Source organism: Anoplophora glabripennis, unplaced genomic scaffold (genome assembly GCF_000390285.2).
Source record: "Anoplophora glabripennis isolate ALB-LARVAE unplaced genomic scaffold, Agla_2.0 scaffold1396, whole genome shotgun sequence".
In the NCBI taxonomy this organism is placed as follows: domain Eukaryota; kingdom Metazoa; phylum Arthropoda; class Insecta; order Coleoptera; family Cerambycidae; genus Anoplophora; species Anoplophora glabripennis.
Window position 1 is genome coordinate 33,251 of NW_019417471.1, and position 14,857 is coordinate 48,107.

Here is a 14,857-nt window from a genome sequence, read left to right on the forward strand (position 1 = left end):
TAGTTGAAACCGTATAAAAACTAAAAGTCGGCATCTCTTTCCGGGCACAATAAAGAGATGCCGACTTTTAGTTTTTATACGGTTTCAACTATCTTCGTAAACACTATAATAAATGTTTAAATTTTTGATAGTATCAAGTATAGTATTCCTCTGTTTCCACATCCAATATTTTATTAAAACACTGTAGGTCATTATATTATTTTTCTGTGCAAATATTAAAATTATCTGACAATTCTTGTTCATTGCACATATTTTCCCTAATGCGGCTCTGGACGATAATAGGCTTACCAATGTCCTGAGAATATATAGTTACCGATTAAAGAAATCTTTACGTCGATTGCTATGTGGTATTACGAAGTTGTTCTAGTTTGGCATTACGCTAGTAGAGACCGCCACTTACTGGATGGATTTTCTACTATCTATCAGGTGCTATCGCTGTCTTACTAAAAGTGCGATTTCTTGTCTATAAAACGGCGCCCTTAAGGACAACATTTAAAAGTATCAATTAAAATATATATTAAGATCTTTATCTACATTTTTTTGACGCACGATTTATAAATAACTGTACTATTTACAGATTGTGCTTGTGAGTTTTTGAATGACTTACCTTGAATTCTTGCCAAAGTTCTGTGTCAGAGGTGGCGCTGATGGCCAAAATAAGGGAAGCGAGAACGATTATAAGTTTCATTACGATTTTTCTAGAAAAGAAATTTATATTATATGTATATTCTAAAGCAAACGATGGGGATTAGAAGAAAAATATATATTAAGACTAATGTTAACAGATATGTTCAACAACTGACTTAGATGTTGGAATTAAGATAGTTTATAGTAATCACCTACATGTATTATGTGTGATAGTACGAATAGTTTACATCATGTCATATTTAAAACTATTTTGAAACTAGTACTGAGCAGTGATAACTTTATATAGTCGTTATCAGTTGATGTAGATGATTTTCTTTCCTCATATTAGTTATGTAAGAGAGCATTGCTATTCTGCTATTTTGACACAAGACAATGTAAAAAAATATATTTTTTCTTCAAGCGTATAATAATACTTATATTATATAGTGCAACACCTCCTTTAGAAGCAGCCTATTGTTTAACTAGTACAAATATTTTTCATTTTTTAACTAGTAAAAAAATGTAACAATGTGTAGGTAAGTATCCTAGCAACGAATTAAAGATTCAAGAAGCTTTGACGTTTCATTAAGTGTCAGTTGAAATTTGATGTCGCGTCGGGTCGTTTTTAAAATGTCTGAAGAAATGCAGTGCACACCACCAGAATTACTGGAAATTGCAAATACATCAGTGGCAACACTTATACCAACAAAGTCGAGAAAAATTTATGAAAATGCTTATGATAAATTCATAAATTGGGCAAAAGAAAATAATGCACATATTTATTCAGAAAATGTGATGATAGCATATTTTACAAGATTATCCAGAACACTGAAAAGTTCAACTTTATGGGCGCAATATTCAATGGTAAAATCTAAATTAAACATAGAACACAATGTAAATATTGAGAAATATTCAAAATTAATTACATTTTTGAAACGACAAGGTGAAAATTATAAACCAAAAAAGTCGAAAGTTTTGTCTAAAAAAGAATTTGACGAATTCCTGAATAAAGCACCTGATGATAAATATTTAGCAACCAAGGTATGTACTTTTTAAATTATAGGTAGATATATATTTAACCTTTTTATATTTGTAATACAAAATTTTGTTATAATTTGTAAACTTCAAGTTATTTTATAGTATCCATTACGAGAATAATAAACAATTTTCGGAAATAAAGATAGCTCATTGGAAGAATGTTGTAAAAACTCATAAATATAGATGTCTTAAAATTACGTCATGTTTTAGAATTTCCTTGCATTTTCCAACTTTTTTTATTGTTACAAAATTAATAATTCTATATTTTTTAGGTTGCACTAATATTTGGAGTCACAGGAGCTTGTAGATGCGATGAACTCATTCAAGTAAAAGTTAATGATGTAAAAGATTTGGGAAATATAATATTAGTAAATATTCCCAATACAAAAACTAAAAAACATCGTTCATTTACCATAATTGGAGAGTTTTATTTAAATTTATACAGAAAATATGCTACTCTTCGGCCAAAAGACATAACTTTTGATAGATTTTTTATTAAATATCAAAATGGCCATTGTCATCGTGTTGTAATGGGCATACATAAAATTTCAAAAGTGCCAAAAGATGTTGCATCATTTTTAAGGTTGCCAAATCCACATGAATATACGGGGCATTGCCTTAGAAGAACCTCGGCAACTATCTTAGTTGATAATGGTGGAGACATTACAACCCTAAAGCGACATGGTGGATGGAAATCTACCAGCGTCGCTGAAGGATACATTGAAGATTCTGTAAACAATAAGAAACAGATAGCGATGAAAATATTAAACCCATTAGAGTATAATGAACCAAGTACATCAAGCGAAACTGTAAATATTGATCCTGAAAATAATTTAATCGAAGACTTTTCTGTTAATAATGGTACAATTGTTAACACTGAAACTGAGAACCTTATTACAAGTAACGTATTCAACGACAGAACTGTAAACTTTGAAAAAAAGACAGCCAGCAGCGCTTTAAATATCAACAACTGTACCATACAAAATTGCACATTTAATATTCATGTTAATAAATAAAGTTTGATGATAGACATGTAGGTAATTTAGATGTTTATTCGTTTAATTCAAATTAAAGAAAAATAATTGTTACATTTGTTTTTTTATTCATGAATAAAGTGGTTAAAACTGTCATGTTTAATTAATCAATAAAATGTATAAAATGTATAAAATAAATAGTATTACCTACCTACTGATTTTATTTTGTGCTGAGATTGAACATCGCGTTATCCGCTATAAATTTTCAAAATTAGTAATTTTTTATATTCACGCTTGAAGAAAAAATAGTATATGTCACTCGGAGTGGAAGGCTCATTATGTGTTTTGCCCAATTTGCTCAGCCTCGGCTAACGCCTCGGCGAGCAAACTTTTGGGCTCAACACATAATGATCGCCTTCTACTCCTAGTAACATAATATACTATTTTTCTATTGCCGCTATCCACACTACTTGCGCGCAAACTAGATAATTTCTCACAAAACTTAAAACACGACAGAAAGTGACATGACAGTGCCAAAAAGACTTTTCTGTGGGGTTTTATACATCAATTGTAGTTAATGTATGTACAAAGCGTAAGTTACAATTTACCTACAATTCACTTGCAGCGGGACGCACGAGACATATTTTCACAACCAAGACAAATGTCAGTCCGTGTCAAATTGATACACGCAAAAATGGACAGATTTATTCTGATATTCAAAATGCTGCAGTAGAAAATGTAGAACCAGACAATATTTAGTGATGATGACCTGGAAAATATTCCATCTCAAATTAGAGGGCAGGTACTGTAAAATCATTGTACTTTTTATTGCAGAAAATTTCAAGAGAGAAATATAAAATGGCGTCCAGAAAATTATGAAGCGGAGGAAAAAGGATACAACTAAATCCTTTTCTGAACAGTTAACATTACTATACTTGAAAAGAAATGCCAAAATTTAAAAAATCTTCTACCTTTTTGTCTATTAACTCAATGTTAAGATCGACTATAAACATTAACCACGGTATTGACATTTCGACGTATTCGAAATTACGTGCATCTTTGAAAACGCGGTCTACCAAAAAAAAAAAACAAAAACTCTGACATCAGAAGAAATAAATACATTTTCGAAAGAAGTACCGGATGATGAATACTCATTAACAAGAGTATTTTTTAATAAATTGTTCATATTTTACAAGACAACATGTAGAATTCTATCTTAATTCTTATAACTTTAATGGTTAAGTTATCCAATTAGTGGTGCCTACCGCAGAGGAGAATTATGAAAGTTAGAAATTAGAGATATAGATCTAAATTCTATTTTGACCGATATAAGAACTGGAAGGCTACGCTGTTGATTCAATGAATACCAAAATGAATATTTCAAGCAAAATAATGCATACAGTTGAATTAGTATCGCACTCATCGCTTCCAAATATCGATGCAACAATACGTACCTACGTCAAATTTGCCTTAAACTTCTCTAATTTTAAATAATTGTAAATCTGTAATAACTGTAAATCTATCAACTGACATATCAACTTTAGCAGCTCTCTTACGCAAAAAATGTTTTAAAATTGTTCAAACTGTACAGTAAATTACAATTTTAAACAGAAAAAGTTTACAGCTGATGCTTTTTTTTGTTGCAATTATTTATCATAAATTTTTTGAAATTATTAATCTGTTATAATATAAAAAAAAGCTATTTTCAAACTGAAAAATTAACACTATTCTGTACCTGTTACACAGTATACTATTTCCCTTACCTATCGAACAACACAATAAATACTGAAAAACACAATAAAACCTCATATGAGTCCTCTAGTATCAAAACCCCTTAAATCCGTTTTTGATGAAGAATGAGATATACGCATCAAAATATTCCTACTAAAATTCCTTATTGATGTGTTCATTCGAATGATTGCAGAAGTCATCTAATATTATATTAGGTGACTTTTGCAATCATTCGAATGAACACATCAATAGGGAATTTTAGTAGGAATATTTTGAAGTGTATATCTCATTTTTCATCAAAAACGGATTTAAGGGGTTTTGATACTAGAGGACTCAAGTAATACATGAAAAATTAAGACGAAAAGTCTTAATAAACATAGGGTCGCAAATGCCTCCTTAACGAGATACAGGGCGTCAAAGTTTCTGTAAAATTAAAGCGTAAAAATGACAAAAAGAAGCTTATAATCTAGTTTACTTAACTCACTTGTACACATTGACATTAGTGACAGGTGATGTTTAATTTTATATTGAATAGCNTCAAAATAGTGAACTCTTCTGTAAAGTTGTATAGATAATAAAATTGACTGATCTTCTGACATTATTTTAAAAATAGAAATGACCAGAATTTACAATTTTGGCAGTGTTGCCATATACGAAAGCATTCCTTTACGTTTTTAATAATAAAGGGGTGATTCTTTAGATTATTTCAAGGAAAAAAAGTCCCTATGAACATACAGGGTGTTTTCAAAAGAAGTAGCACAAATGGTATAGGTGAAGCTAAAAAGAACACGTTTTGTAAAAAAATGTTCACGTTAAAAGCTTTTGAAAAAATATCACATTTATTCAAATATCTTGTAACCTGTTTAATGTGAGTTAATAAAACTTGAGCTAGCAACTTTATTAACACGTATTGTAAACATTAAATGTACTTGCATACAAATATATAAACCGGTTGTTTCCAAAACACTTACTGCGATCGAGATTCCAAAACATTTTTTGCCTAACGTAACCAAAAATCACTGATTTTATTATCGAGGTGTACTTAAGGACCACTCTGTATGTATGCAATCAGCAGTACATCATTTTTATTTTTGTCAATATAATAATTTACAGTAGTGATAACATCAGAAATATAAAAAATGTAGAATTGTGTTTGTGATATCGGCAAAATGGGAAACTACCCACTACGTCAACACTTACATTGAAGAAGCTACACTTCTAAAAAAAATATTTTGCAAAACAAATTTGGTATTAAGATACTGGGCTTTCTGGCATGACCTAGAAATTATCTTTTTGTTGGCCATTAAACACTTGGTTATTGCAAATATATTTTCCCTTTTTAGTCCAAATATATATTTGATTGAAATTTCTAAATAACACAGGGCAACAAAATTTTACGAAAGGTCACACCCAAAAACCAGACCTCACTTGCCCGAAGGTTTTTGGTGCGTAGAATCCGAATCTGGTGTCAGAATTGCTATACGTCACGTTTCCGAGATATCCTAGCCTAAAAGTGCAGGAAACACGTTTTTTTGCTATATTTGAGCTTATATCACGGAGTGAAAAAAATTTTTTTCTAAAAACGAATCATGCCCTCTAAAACTACTACTCTTACCCTTCAAAACGCTTTTTTTCAGATTTGAAAAAGCTTTTTTATTCGCGGAGATATCATTGAATGTTTTTTTAACAAAATTGTATTTTTAGTTGTCTGTTTCCGTTACATTATTGTTATAATTTCGGTGGTTCTGCAGCTCTGCATCACTTATGGAGAAACAGTCTCTGCCTGATATTAAACAAACGTATTAAAAACATCTGTGGAGCACGCGCCTGATACTTATTTACTAATAGCTTTGATTATATGTAAATTCATTTGAACAGGGATTTTTCAAGAAGAAACTTGCATTGTTCTCATATAAGTGGCAAATAACAAGCAATTAACGTTGAGAGGGTTTGCGCTGTAGGAAAACTTTAACAAAAGAGTTTAGAGTACATTTTTATCTTTTAATGCATCTTTAGATGTTAAGATAGTCAAACAATCAATATGCTCATGTTTCGTAACATTTCGCTTCTATACTTTAACAATTAACAACGTTCATAGCATCGTATTTTTATTGTGTGTTAATTAAGGAACCAATTTTGAATAGGTGATTGCCACATCGTCGCTAAAGTCTCTCGAAACATCAAAAAGTCTAAACTGACGACCTGCTCGAAAATCGTCAAATTTCGAGTTGTAGAGCTAATAACTTCTACCAATTTTACTGAAAAGCCTTTTAAGAAGTGCGAAATTGTTGTTAAATCAAATCACCTTACGTCTAATATCTACGTTATTAGAAAAAGAAACAACTACATAGAAATATTAATGAATATCTGTATGAAATTAACAAATCAAAGGGTGCAATAACATTTTTTAATGGTTACAGTAAAAAGGAATATATGCAAACCACTGATTTTATTATATAAAATTACGATGTAGAAAGGAAGATGTATACAAATTTTAATTTAGTGGCAATCAGTGTTACCAGATCTCCTGTTTTAACAGGAGATCTCCTGTTTTCACTCTCACTCTCCTGTTCTATTGTTTTCACAATGAGATCTCCTGTTTTTAGTCTCAATGTCTATTCTTCTATACCTATGTAACGAGCGTTCAAATAAAAACGTGGTCAAGTTGGTTCTGAAAATTTGGACGTAGGGCGTAGCGTATAGCAAATGAACTTAAACGTCATCTGTCAAAGCGCTATATCGCCGCTATCAATTTGAATATTTTCGTTTTAAAAAGCGTTTAAAATGGTGTTTTCTCAAGAACAAAAAGTGTTTATCATAGAGTCCTACTTTAGAAATGGACGCAAGATTGATGGAATATGGAAGTATTCTATTGAGGAATGTTTCATAGAATTTCAAAATCAATTTCCCGGCGTTGTTGAGTACAAAATTTTTCAAAGTGCAGTTCAGCGTTGTGTTAATGTTTTTCGTGAAACGGGCAGTGTAACAAGAAAAGAAGGAAGCGGCCGACCTAAAAAGCGGACTGAAGAATTAAAAGAAAATGTCCAACAAATAATGGAAAATGCGCCAAGAACTTCTGTACGTGTTTTATCACAAATGGTGGGAGTATCAGTCGGTACCTGCCACACAGTGTTAAAAAAAGATTTGCGTTTGTTCTCCTATCGTTTAACTTGTCAGCAAGAACTTCATGAAGTTGATTTTCCGCGACGGGCTGTATTTTGTGAATGGTTTTTAAACAACTACGGTGAACTTCATAATATCACCTTTTTTTCTGATGAAGCCTGGTTTCATTTAAGTGGTTACGTAAACTCACAGAATATGAGAATGTGGTCTTCTGAAAAACCAGATAACTTTTTTGTCGAGGGCCCTCTACACGCTCAAAAAATTGGAGTTTGGTGTGCTCTCAATCGAAGGAGGATTTATGGACCTATTTTTTTTAATGGTACTCTTACTGCGCAAAGGTATAGAGAAGAAATTATCGCTCCTTTTGTTAACCAGCTGGAAGAAAACGAAATTACAAACTTTTACTTTCAACAAGATGGCGCAAGGGCACATACGGCAGGCGAGACGATGAATATGTTGAGGGAAGTTTTCCAAAATCGACTAATAAGTCTCAATGCTGAACATGAATTTCCACCGAGGTCATGTGATATTACGCCGTGTGATTTCTTTTTGTGGCCTTACCTTAAAAACACTATTTTTGAACTGCCTATTCCTGATTTAAACCATCTGCAGGCTCGACTTATAGACAAGATTCGTGAAATTAACAATACCCCGAGCATCTTAGAAAATGTCTTTAATTCTTTGAGGAACAGGTGTGAAAAGTGCTTGGAACAAGGAGGGGGACACTTTCAGCAGCTGCTTTAATTTATTGTTATAACAAGGAGGGGGACACTTTCCGCAGCTCCTTTAATTGTTTGTTATTGTTATCACGATTATTCTTTAAAATAAAGTTATATAGTCATTAACGTTATTGAAACTGACAGCTGCTATACAGCTCGTTGAGAAATGAGGTTAAGTTGGTCGCTATAAGCTACTCCCTACGTCCAATGTGTCAGAGCCAACTTCGACCACGTTTTTATTTGAACGCTCGTTATAAGTACGTCCTACCACTAAGCTCTTATCACTTTTATAAGATTCATTAGATAAAACTATACGCAACAAAAAAATTTCTTATGACGACACACTTTTGATTTTGTTTCAATAATATGATAGATATGTATAGTTTATTTACAAACAGACATGTTTATAAATAAAACTGAATTTTTTAATAAAAAATGTTATCATTTAAAACATCATTTATTTGTGGGGTCCTAACTATAAACTTGAATGTCTTATCTAAAATTGTGTTCTATACTATACAATTTTAGAGGACCTTAATAAAATAGTTTTTTTACGTATCTCTAACCGTTTGTCCACGGTTAGAGTGAATGAAAGGAAAAACTTTTCTATTATATATTTTACGATTTAACAGAAAGAGAGAGGCACACAAAAGCTTTGCTTGTATTTAAAATAATCTGGCCATAGAAAAAGTTGACAGTTACCTACATTAGAGTAAACCACCTTTATTTTTACTCTTTCGAAAAAGTGATATTAAGCAAAAGGCGTACCAAAATGTTTTTGAATAAAACAAATCGTACATAAAACTGGCTTAACAACCTAATAAGTTTGGATTAAAAGTAAAACACTTTTATTAATGTTCACACAAATTTGAAGAAGAAGAAATTCGTCTAATATCTTCTACCTCCGTACAGCTTCTCTATAATATTAGCCTAGCTGGTCGACGTTATTGTTCAAAAGTCATCGGTATAGTCGGCCCCAAGAGTAAAAGCTCATGATTGTTAAATGAACCCCATGGAAGCCATGAATATGGGCCATACGCTCCAACCAGCAATTGGAATATGTATCCTATAACCAGGTCCTAACACTTATAGCGAAATCCGCCGGACAACTAGGTATCTTGCCGGAAATAAAAATAATTTTGGCAAACCAGTCATAAATGAACTTATTAGGGCAAACATTTGCAGCATATTCACGTAGTTGTTCTCGTTGTAAGTACTTTCAAAAAAATATGGTATTATTATTCCATAAAAGGAAAGTTTAAAATATTGTCATCTGGACGGTATTCTAAAATGAGGATTCTCGACACCACAATATAGCAAATATTACAAACCATCTGTCTAAAAAGTGGATTCGTCCCAAAATATAATCAGTTGGTGAAAAATTTGTTTGAATGTCAGAATTTTATTTACAAAGTTTTTTCTGTATATGGGAGTTTTCCACAACTTCTAAAGTATTTTAAGCCTGTTTTTATTGACATCGAAGGATATTTATTCACTGACTGGAACCAACACAGTAGTTTTCACGATCACAATCTACTATTTGAAGTAAAATGCCATAATAAAATTTTCTATAAATAATTTTTCTTTCCCCATGACGGAGAAGAAGTTTTTCCTCGTATCAATTATATCCGTCGACACACCTTTTAATAAACAAAATGTACCAGTTTTGCCATAACTTGGAATTCTTTCGTAATTTGTAATTCCGAACAACTTTTCCTTTTCGCAATTGTAAAAATAAAGGTAATTTACCGTAAAATGTCAAATAAAAAAGTTTTTTCTTTTGTCCACTCTAACACATTGTATATGTGTGTGTGTATCTTGTTATTGACTTTTCTTTTTTAAATAAACAAAACAATGTCATGCATATAATTGTACAATCTATTTCAGAAACATTCGTTAACAACCAAATTACAAAAGTGGGTAAGATGCGTCGGTGGCAACACCGCATTGGTTGTTCCTGTTGCGGGCCATTTTGATATATCCGTTCTCTCCCCAATCAGCACCCCAAGAGTTCTTGACCAGCCAGTAGTCGAGACCATTCTGATTTCCATAACCGACGCCCAAAACTCCATGGTCCAGTTGTTCGTCACAGCGGCTATCATCGAGAACACCCCCAGCGTAGTACTGGAAATAGTCCGCGTTGATGTCTAGGGATACCGGGCCCACGTTGACTGTAAGAAAAGCGTGAAATGAGAAGTAGCAAGACAAACTTTCTTCTAAACTTGTAACCAAATGTACTACAAATTAAGTTAAATTGGAAGCGTTCAATCAGTTATTGTTGGTTCTTCAGAAAAAATTTAAAAACTGAAGGTTAAGGCTGCTAGTCACTTTTCATGTTTGTTGTAGTCAGTGACCTGTGATATTCCGGTCCTTATTTTTTACCTCAGGTAGTTCTAAGCGAAATTGATCTATTTTTCTTAGATTTCTAATGTTTCTGAGTAGAGTTCTGGAAAATATATTATTTCTCTTACTAGAATTTTGGTATTACTTGGTTCTATTGCTAATTCATCTCTGTTGGTACTCAATAGATCTAAAATGATGAAACTTTGCACAGAAGTGATAGAACCAAGAAAAAACAGAATCATTTCAACCGAAATAAGTGACTAAAACTCTTGAATATGGAAACAATTCGTATGTACTAACCACTGTCTTCGAATTATCAAACCAAAACACAATGGATCAGTACACAGCAAATATAAATACCGACCAATAAACTTCATCTCTAGTTTCTGAAGAAAGACATGAAATGTCTTTCCAAACGTCAAGACACTACCACGAAGACTTGGAAGTTTTGGTTTAACTGATTGTTCCTGAGGCAATAATTTGTAGTTTAATCAGAATTTAAGTTTAAAAGCGCCTGTTTTAAAAGGGAGAAATAATATTTTCTCATCGCATTTCACTGCTGTATCATAAGCAATGTCTCTCTAAATACAAAAAGTACCTAACTTTATCTATCTTCGATATCTTAGTTATCTTTATTAAAGATAACCGAGTGACATAAACAAGCAAATTTGATTGATATCTACTAATCTTTAATTGCCTTTCTGAGAATCTTTGTCTTTGAAAAAGGAAGCAAACACTTCACCTAAGTTTTGAAAAGGTTATGTTTCTTTCGAATCTCTACACAATAGAACAGAATGAAGGCCATTTTGCTTACCAATAGCGTCCAGCAAAGCGTTTTCGTTTCCCCTAGGAATGTTCACATAACCAGCGGCTCTAAATACGCTTTTGGAGCTACTGAACTGACAAGACTGGTCGACAGCTCTATAAGGGTAGTCTCTCTCTGACTCAATTCCGTAGTCTTTGACGTAGTCAAAAGCGTACTGCATCCATCCTCCGTCGCATCCGAAGTTGACGCTGTTGCAATCGACCAAGTTTTGCTCGCTGAGGCTGACGAGGGAACCAGTTCTTAAGGCGTAGGCCCCTTCCAGAGCTCCAGTCTAAAAACAAGCAGGTGTTAGTACTTTTTGATTTTTGAAATGTTTTGGTTTAGGCGAAAATAAGCCTTCACCGATCTTTTATTATTTGTTAAATATGCGCATATTTATTTGTAAAGGACCAACAAAAAAAAATTAAGTGACTTACAGCGCTGAATGCCCAGCAAGAACCGCACTGTCCTTGATTCTTGACCTCAGTGACGATTCCCTGAGGTAGCCAACTGAAAGAGGCTGGAGCTTGGACACCGGACTCTACGTGGTAAGCTGTAGGTTGCGACTTTTGTGGTCTCAAGGCAGCGCTCCTGTTCAACGTGACCTTGAACTCAACCGGGGTCATATCAGTGAACTGGTTGATTCCCATGTAGTAGGATGATTCCCCTTTGGCGTATTTCGCATTGTGTGTTTCGATGACGCGCAAGTTGTCTTGGAAGATGGAGAATCGCTGCTGTTCCTCTCTTAGGTTTCTGTAGTCTCGTCCAAATTTTTGCTAAACACCACATTGATTAATTAATCATATATTTTTTTTTATTTAGGCCTTTTTAAAATAAATATTAGATGTTTCAAGTGAATTACCTTGAATTCCAACCACTGCTCTTTGTCAGTTGCGGCATTAACTGCCAAAACTAGAGAAACCAGAAGAACCAAGAACTTCATTATGATTTTTCTGGAAAATATATGAACAAATCAAAATATATACTCCAATAATAATAATGAAGAAACAAAATTGTAGCATTGAACAATTTATATAGAAAATACGAAATAGGAAAATTTATTTAATACCTACATTACCAACAAATGGTACTCAATGTATTGTATTTAATTTTACTGTAACTGTGTTAGCTATATTTTCTTTTTTACTATACATAGAATACTTATACACAATTATGTTAAATAAAATGTCAAAAATGATATATATCTCAATATTTTTTGAAAAAATATAGTATTTTCTCTCGTGATGTCCTACATTTATTAAAACACCACTACTTCTTGCATTAATCAGAATGATAGCACTATTTTTCTTACCTCTCGAACAGCACAATGAGAACTAAGAAAAGTGCGAATCCTACCACTATATATTACAAATTCCTATCTTCAGATCTGGTCATCTTCAAAGGTAAGATATGAATTTCGACGATTGTTATCAACAATAGAATCGACTTTGTTACATTGTAATGATGTCGATAAAAATAAGAGATGTTACAATCAATTTCTGGAATATTTTTATCTGAAGATACGTTGAATAATATATCTGTCGAGTCTAGATGTAGATCAGAAACAATCTGATATTGAGCTTTAAATTTTGTTGTAAAACCTTAAACTGAGATTGATTTTTTCTAGTCTTTTGTTTAATAATGTAGCAAATGCTTTACTTGGATAATAAATACTCTAATATTTATAGAAAAACATAAAACTACGGTTTATAGGAAAAATACAATTACTTAGTTTATTGTGATTATTGACACCTTTTTCAAGTTCCACCGCCTACTTATCGTTTTAATGTGGATCAATATTTTAATTTCTACTAAAAGTTATAAACAAACAATACATGACGTACTATTTGACGGAGTCGTCGTGTATGAATATAACAAATTAAAAACTTGGATTTTGTTATTTAAATAATTGTTTTTGTTTATTGTTTACGTGGACATTTTTTTAGTTTATATTTTTATATTTTTGTATAAGTATTACCTACAACTGTTATTTTTTTGCTGCATATAATAGTTTATCATTTATTTTTTATAATAAAAAAAGAGAGAAGAGAAAGCTTTTTAGCAAAATGCTAAGCTGTACAATAATAGTCGTAAAAATTTTTGACAACAAACTCACACTACAGTAATTAAAAAAATCAATAATTAAAAATTCATACATCCAACAATTAAAAAATTCGAGAATTCGCAACTATTTTAAGTCCTTAACATGTGCGGAAATTAAATTTTATATCAACTCTAAACATAAGGTATTTTGCCTACCTACTAGGTATACTTCTACGAGGATTTTTTTTAATAGTGCGCTAATAGAAATATTTAGTGTTATGCGGTTGGCAGTACTGCGTTGCGTAGTAAAACTATTGTGTAAAATTTTCATTTTAGCAACAATTCTTTTTGTAATAAACACATTTGGGGACATTAAATTGAAAAATTAATTGTGTAAAAACCATCTTAATGCAATTCTCAATACTTATTGTGTAATATTTATATTTTAATAAAAAATAAAAATATAGAAGTTAACTTATCATATTTTTAATTAACTTTTAAATAAACAAATGAAAACTGTAATGACTTCTCAGTCAGATAATAAAGTTTTTTTTTTAATTACATCCATCCATCATATATTTAAGTTTAATATTTCGTAAGAAAATTTGAGTGGCCAGTATTAGTTTAAACAATATAAATTTTTATATCGCTTGAACTCCAGTCAGCCCACATTTAAAAAAACTTTTCTATAATTAAACATTTTATTAAACTTTAAACTTTTTTTATATTTATAACAAATATAATATAAAAAATTATTGCTTTTATTAATAAACAAAGACAACAAAAATAAAATGAATAAATAAATTTAAATTTGACAGTAACGTGTTACCGTTTTTTTTTGGTTGTTTCTTGAAAACTTTATTGATAATAGTTTTATCATCTTCTGGAAAAAAAACAACCTATACAACATATACAAAACTTTTTTGTAATTTTTCAAGAATACGAAAAGAAACAAAACAGATCTAGAAGATGATCATTTTTAATTTTACTTTCGTACGCAAGTAACTCAAATGTTTTAATTCAAATGATTTAGCTTAACTACATATCTACTATATTTTATATTGCAGGATTTTCTAGCTGAATTTTACAAGGAATCTAGCACGCCTCTAATAAGCACATATTTGTCAACACTGTGCGAAATTATTCATTTCCCGACCAGCAACTGGTGTTGAAAAATATGTTTTGAATATAGTGGAGTAAAGGTAGCTTAAAAATATGCATTATTTCGGAATAATTAGCAGAGCCTTGGATTTCCATAAAACCTTTTGCAATCGCCTTGAAACGGCTTATAGAAAGAAGTTATAAACTTGTATTTGTACGCTAATTATTATTTAATTGTTTAAACAATATAAAATGGGTTTTCAAAGCTTATTTTCAATAGATCAAAAAATTGCAAACCAATTTTAATCAAATTGATACTATAGGGGTTTTCGAGGTTTTCGAAGCTGAATAAG

At 31.5% G+C, this 14,857-nt stretch overlaps 1 protein-coding gene across 1 annotated transcript in view; it reads right to left on the reverse strand.

Moving 5' to 3' along the window:
• The window catches only part of LOC108914554, a 16,389-nt gene extending 3,633 nt beyond the window's left edge, over positions 1 to 12,756 (reverse strand). The window contains exons 1-8 of the mRNA XM_023456336.1: positions 12,673 to 12,756; positions 12,223 to 12,313; positions 11,798 to 12,136; positions 11,370 to 11,652; positions 10,125 to 10,383; positions 5,342 to 5,424; positions 4,375 to 4,402; positions 608 to 698 (exon numbers count right to left, since the gene is read on the reverse strand). Coding sequence (XP_023312104.1) covers positions 608 to 698; positions 4,375 to 4,402; positions 5,342 to 5,424; positions 10,125 to 10,383; positions 11,370 to 11,652; positions 11,798 to 12,136; positions 12,223 to 12,303 — 1,164 coding nt within the window. The 5' untranslated portion in view covers positions 12,304 to 12,313; positions 12,673 to 12,756. The remainder of the gene's footprint in view (positions 1 to 607; positions 699 to 4,374; positions 4,403 to 5,341; positions 5,425 to 10,124; positions 10,384 to 11,369; positions 11,653 to 11,797; positions 12,137 to 12,222; positions 12,314 to 12,672) is intronic.
• Between the last annotated feature and the right edge of the window lie 2,101 nt (positions 12,757 to 14,857).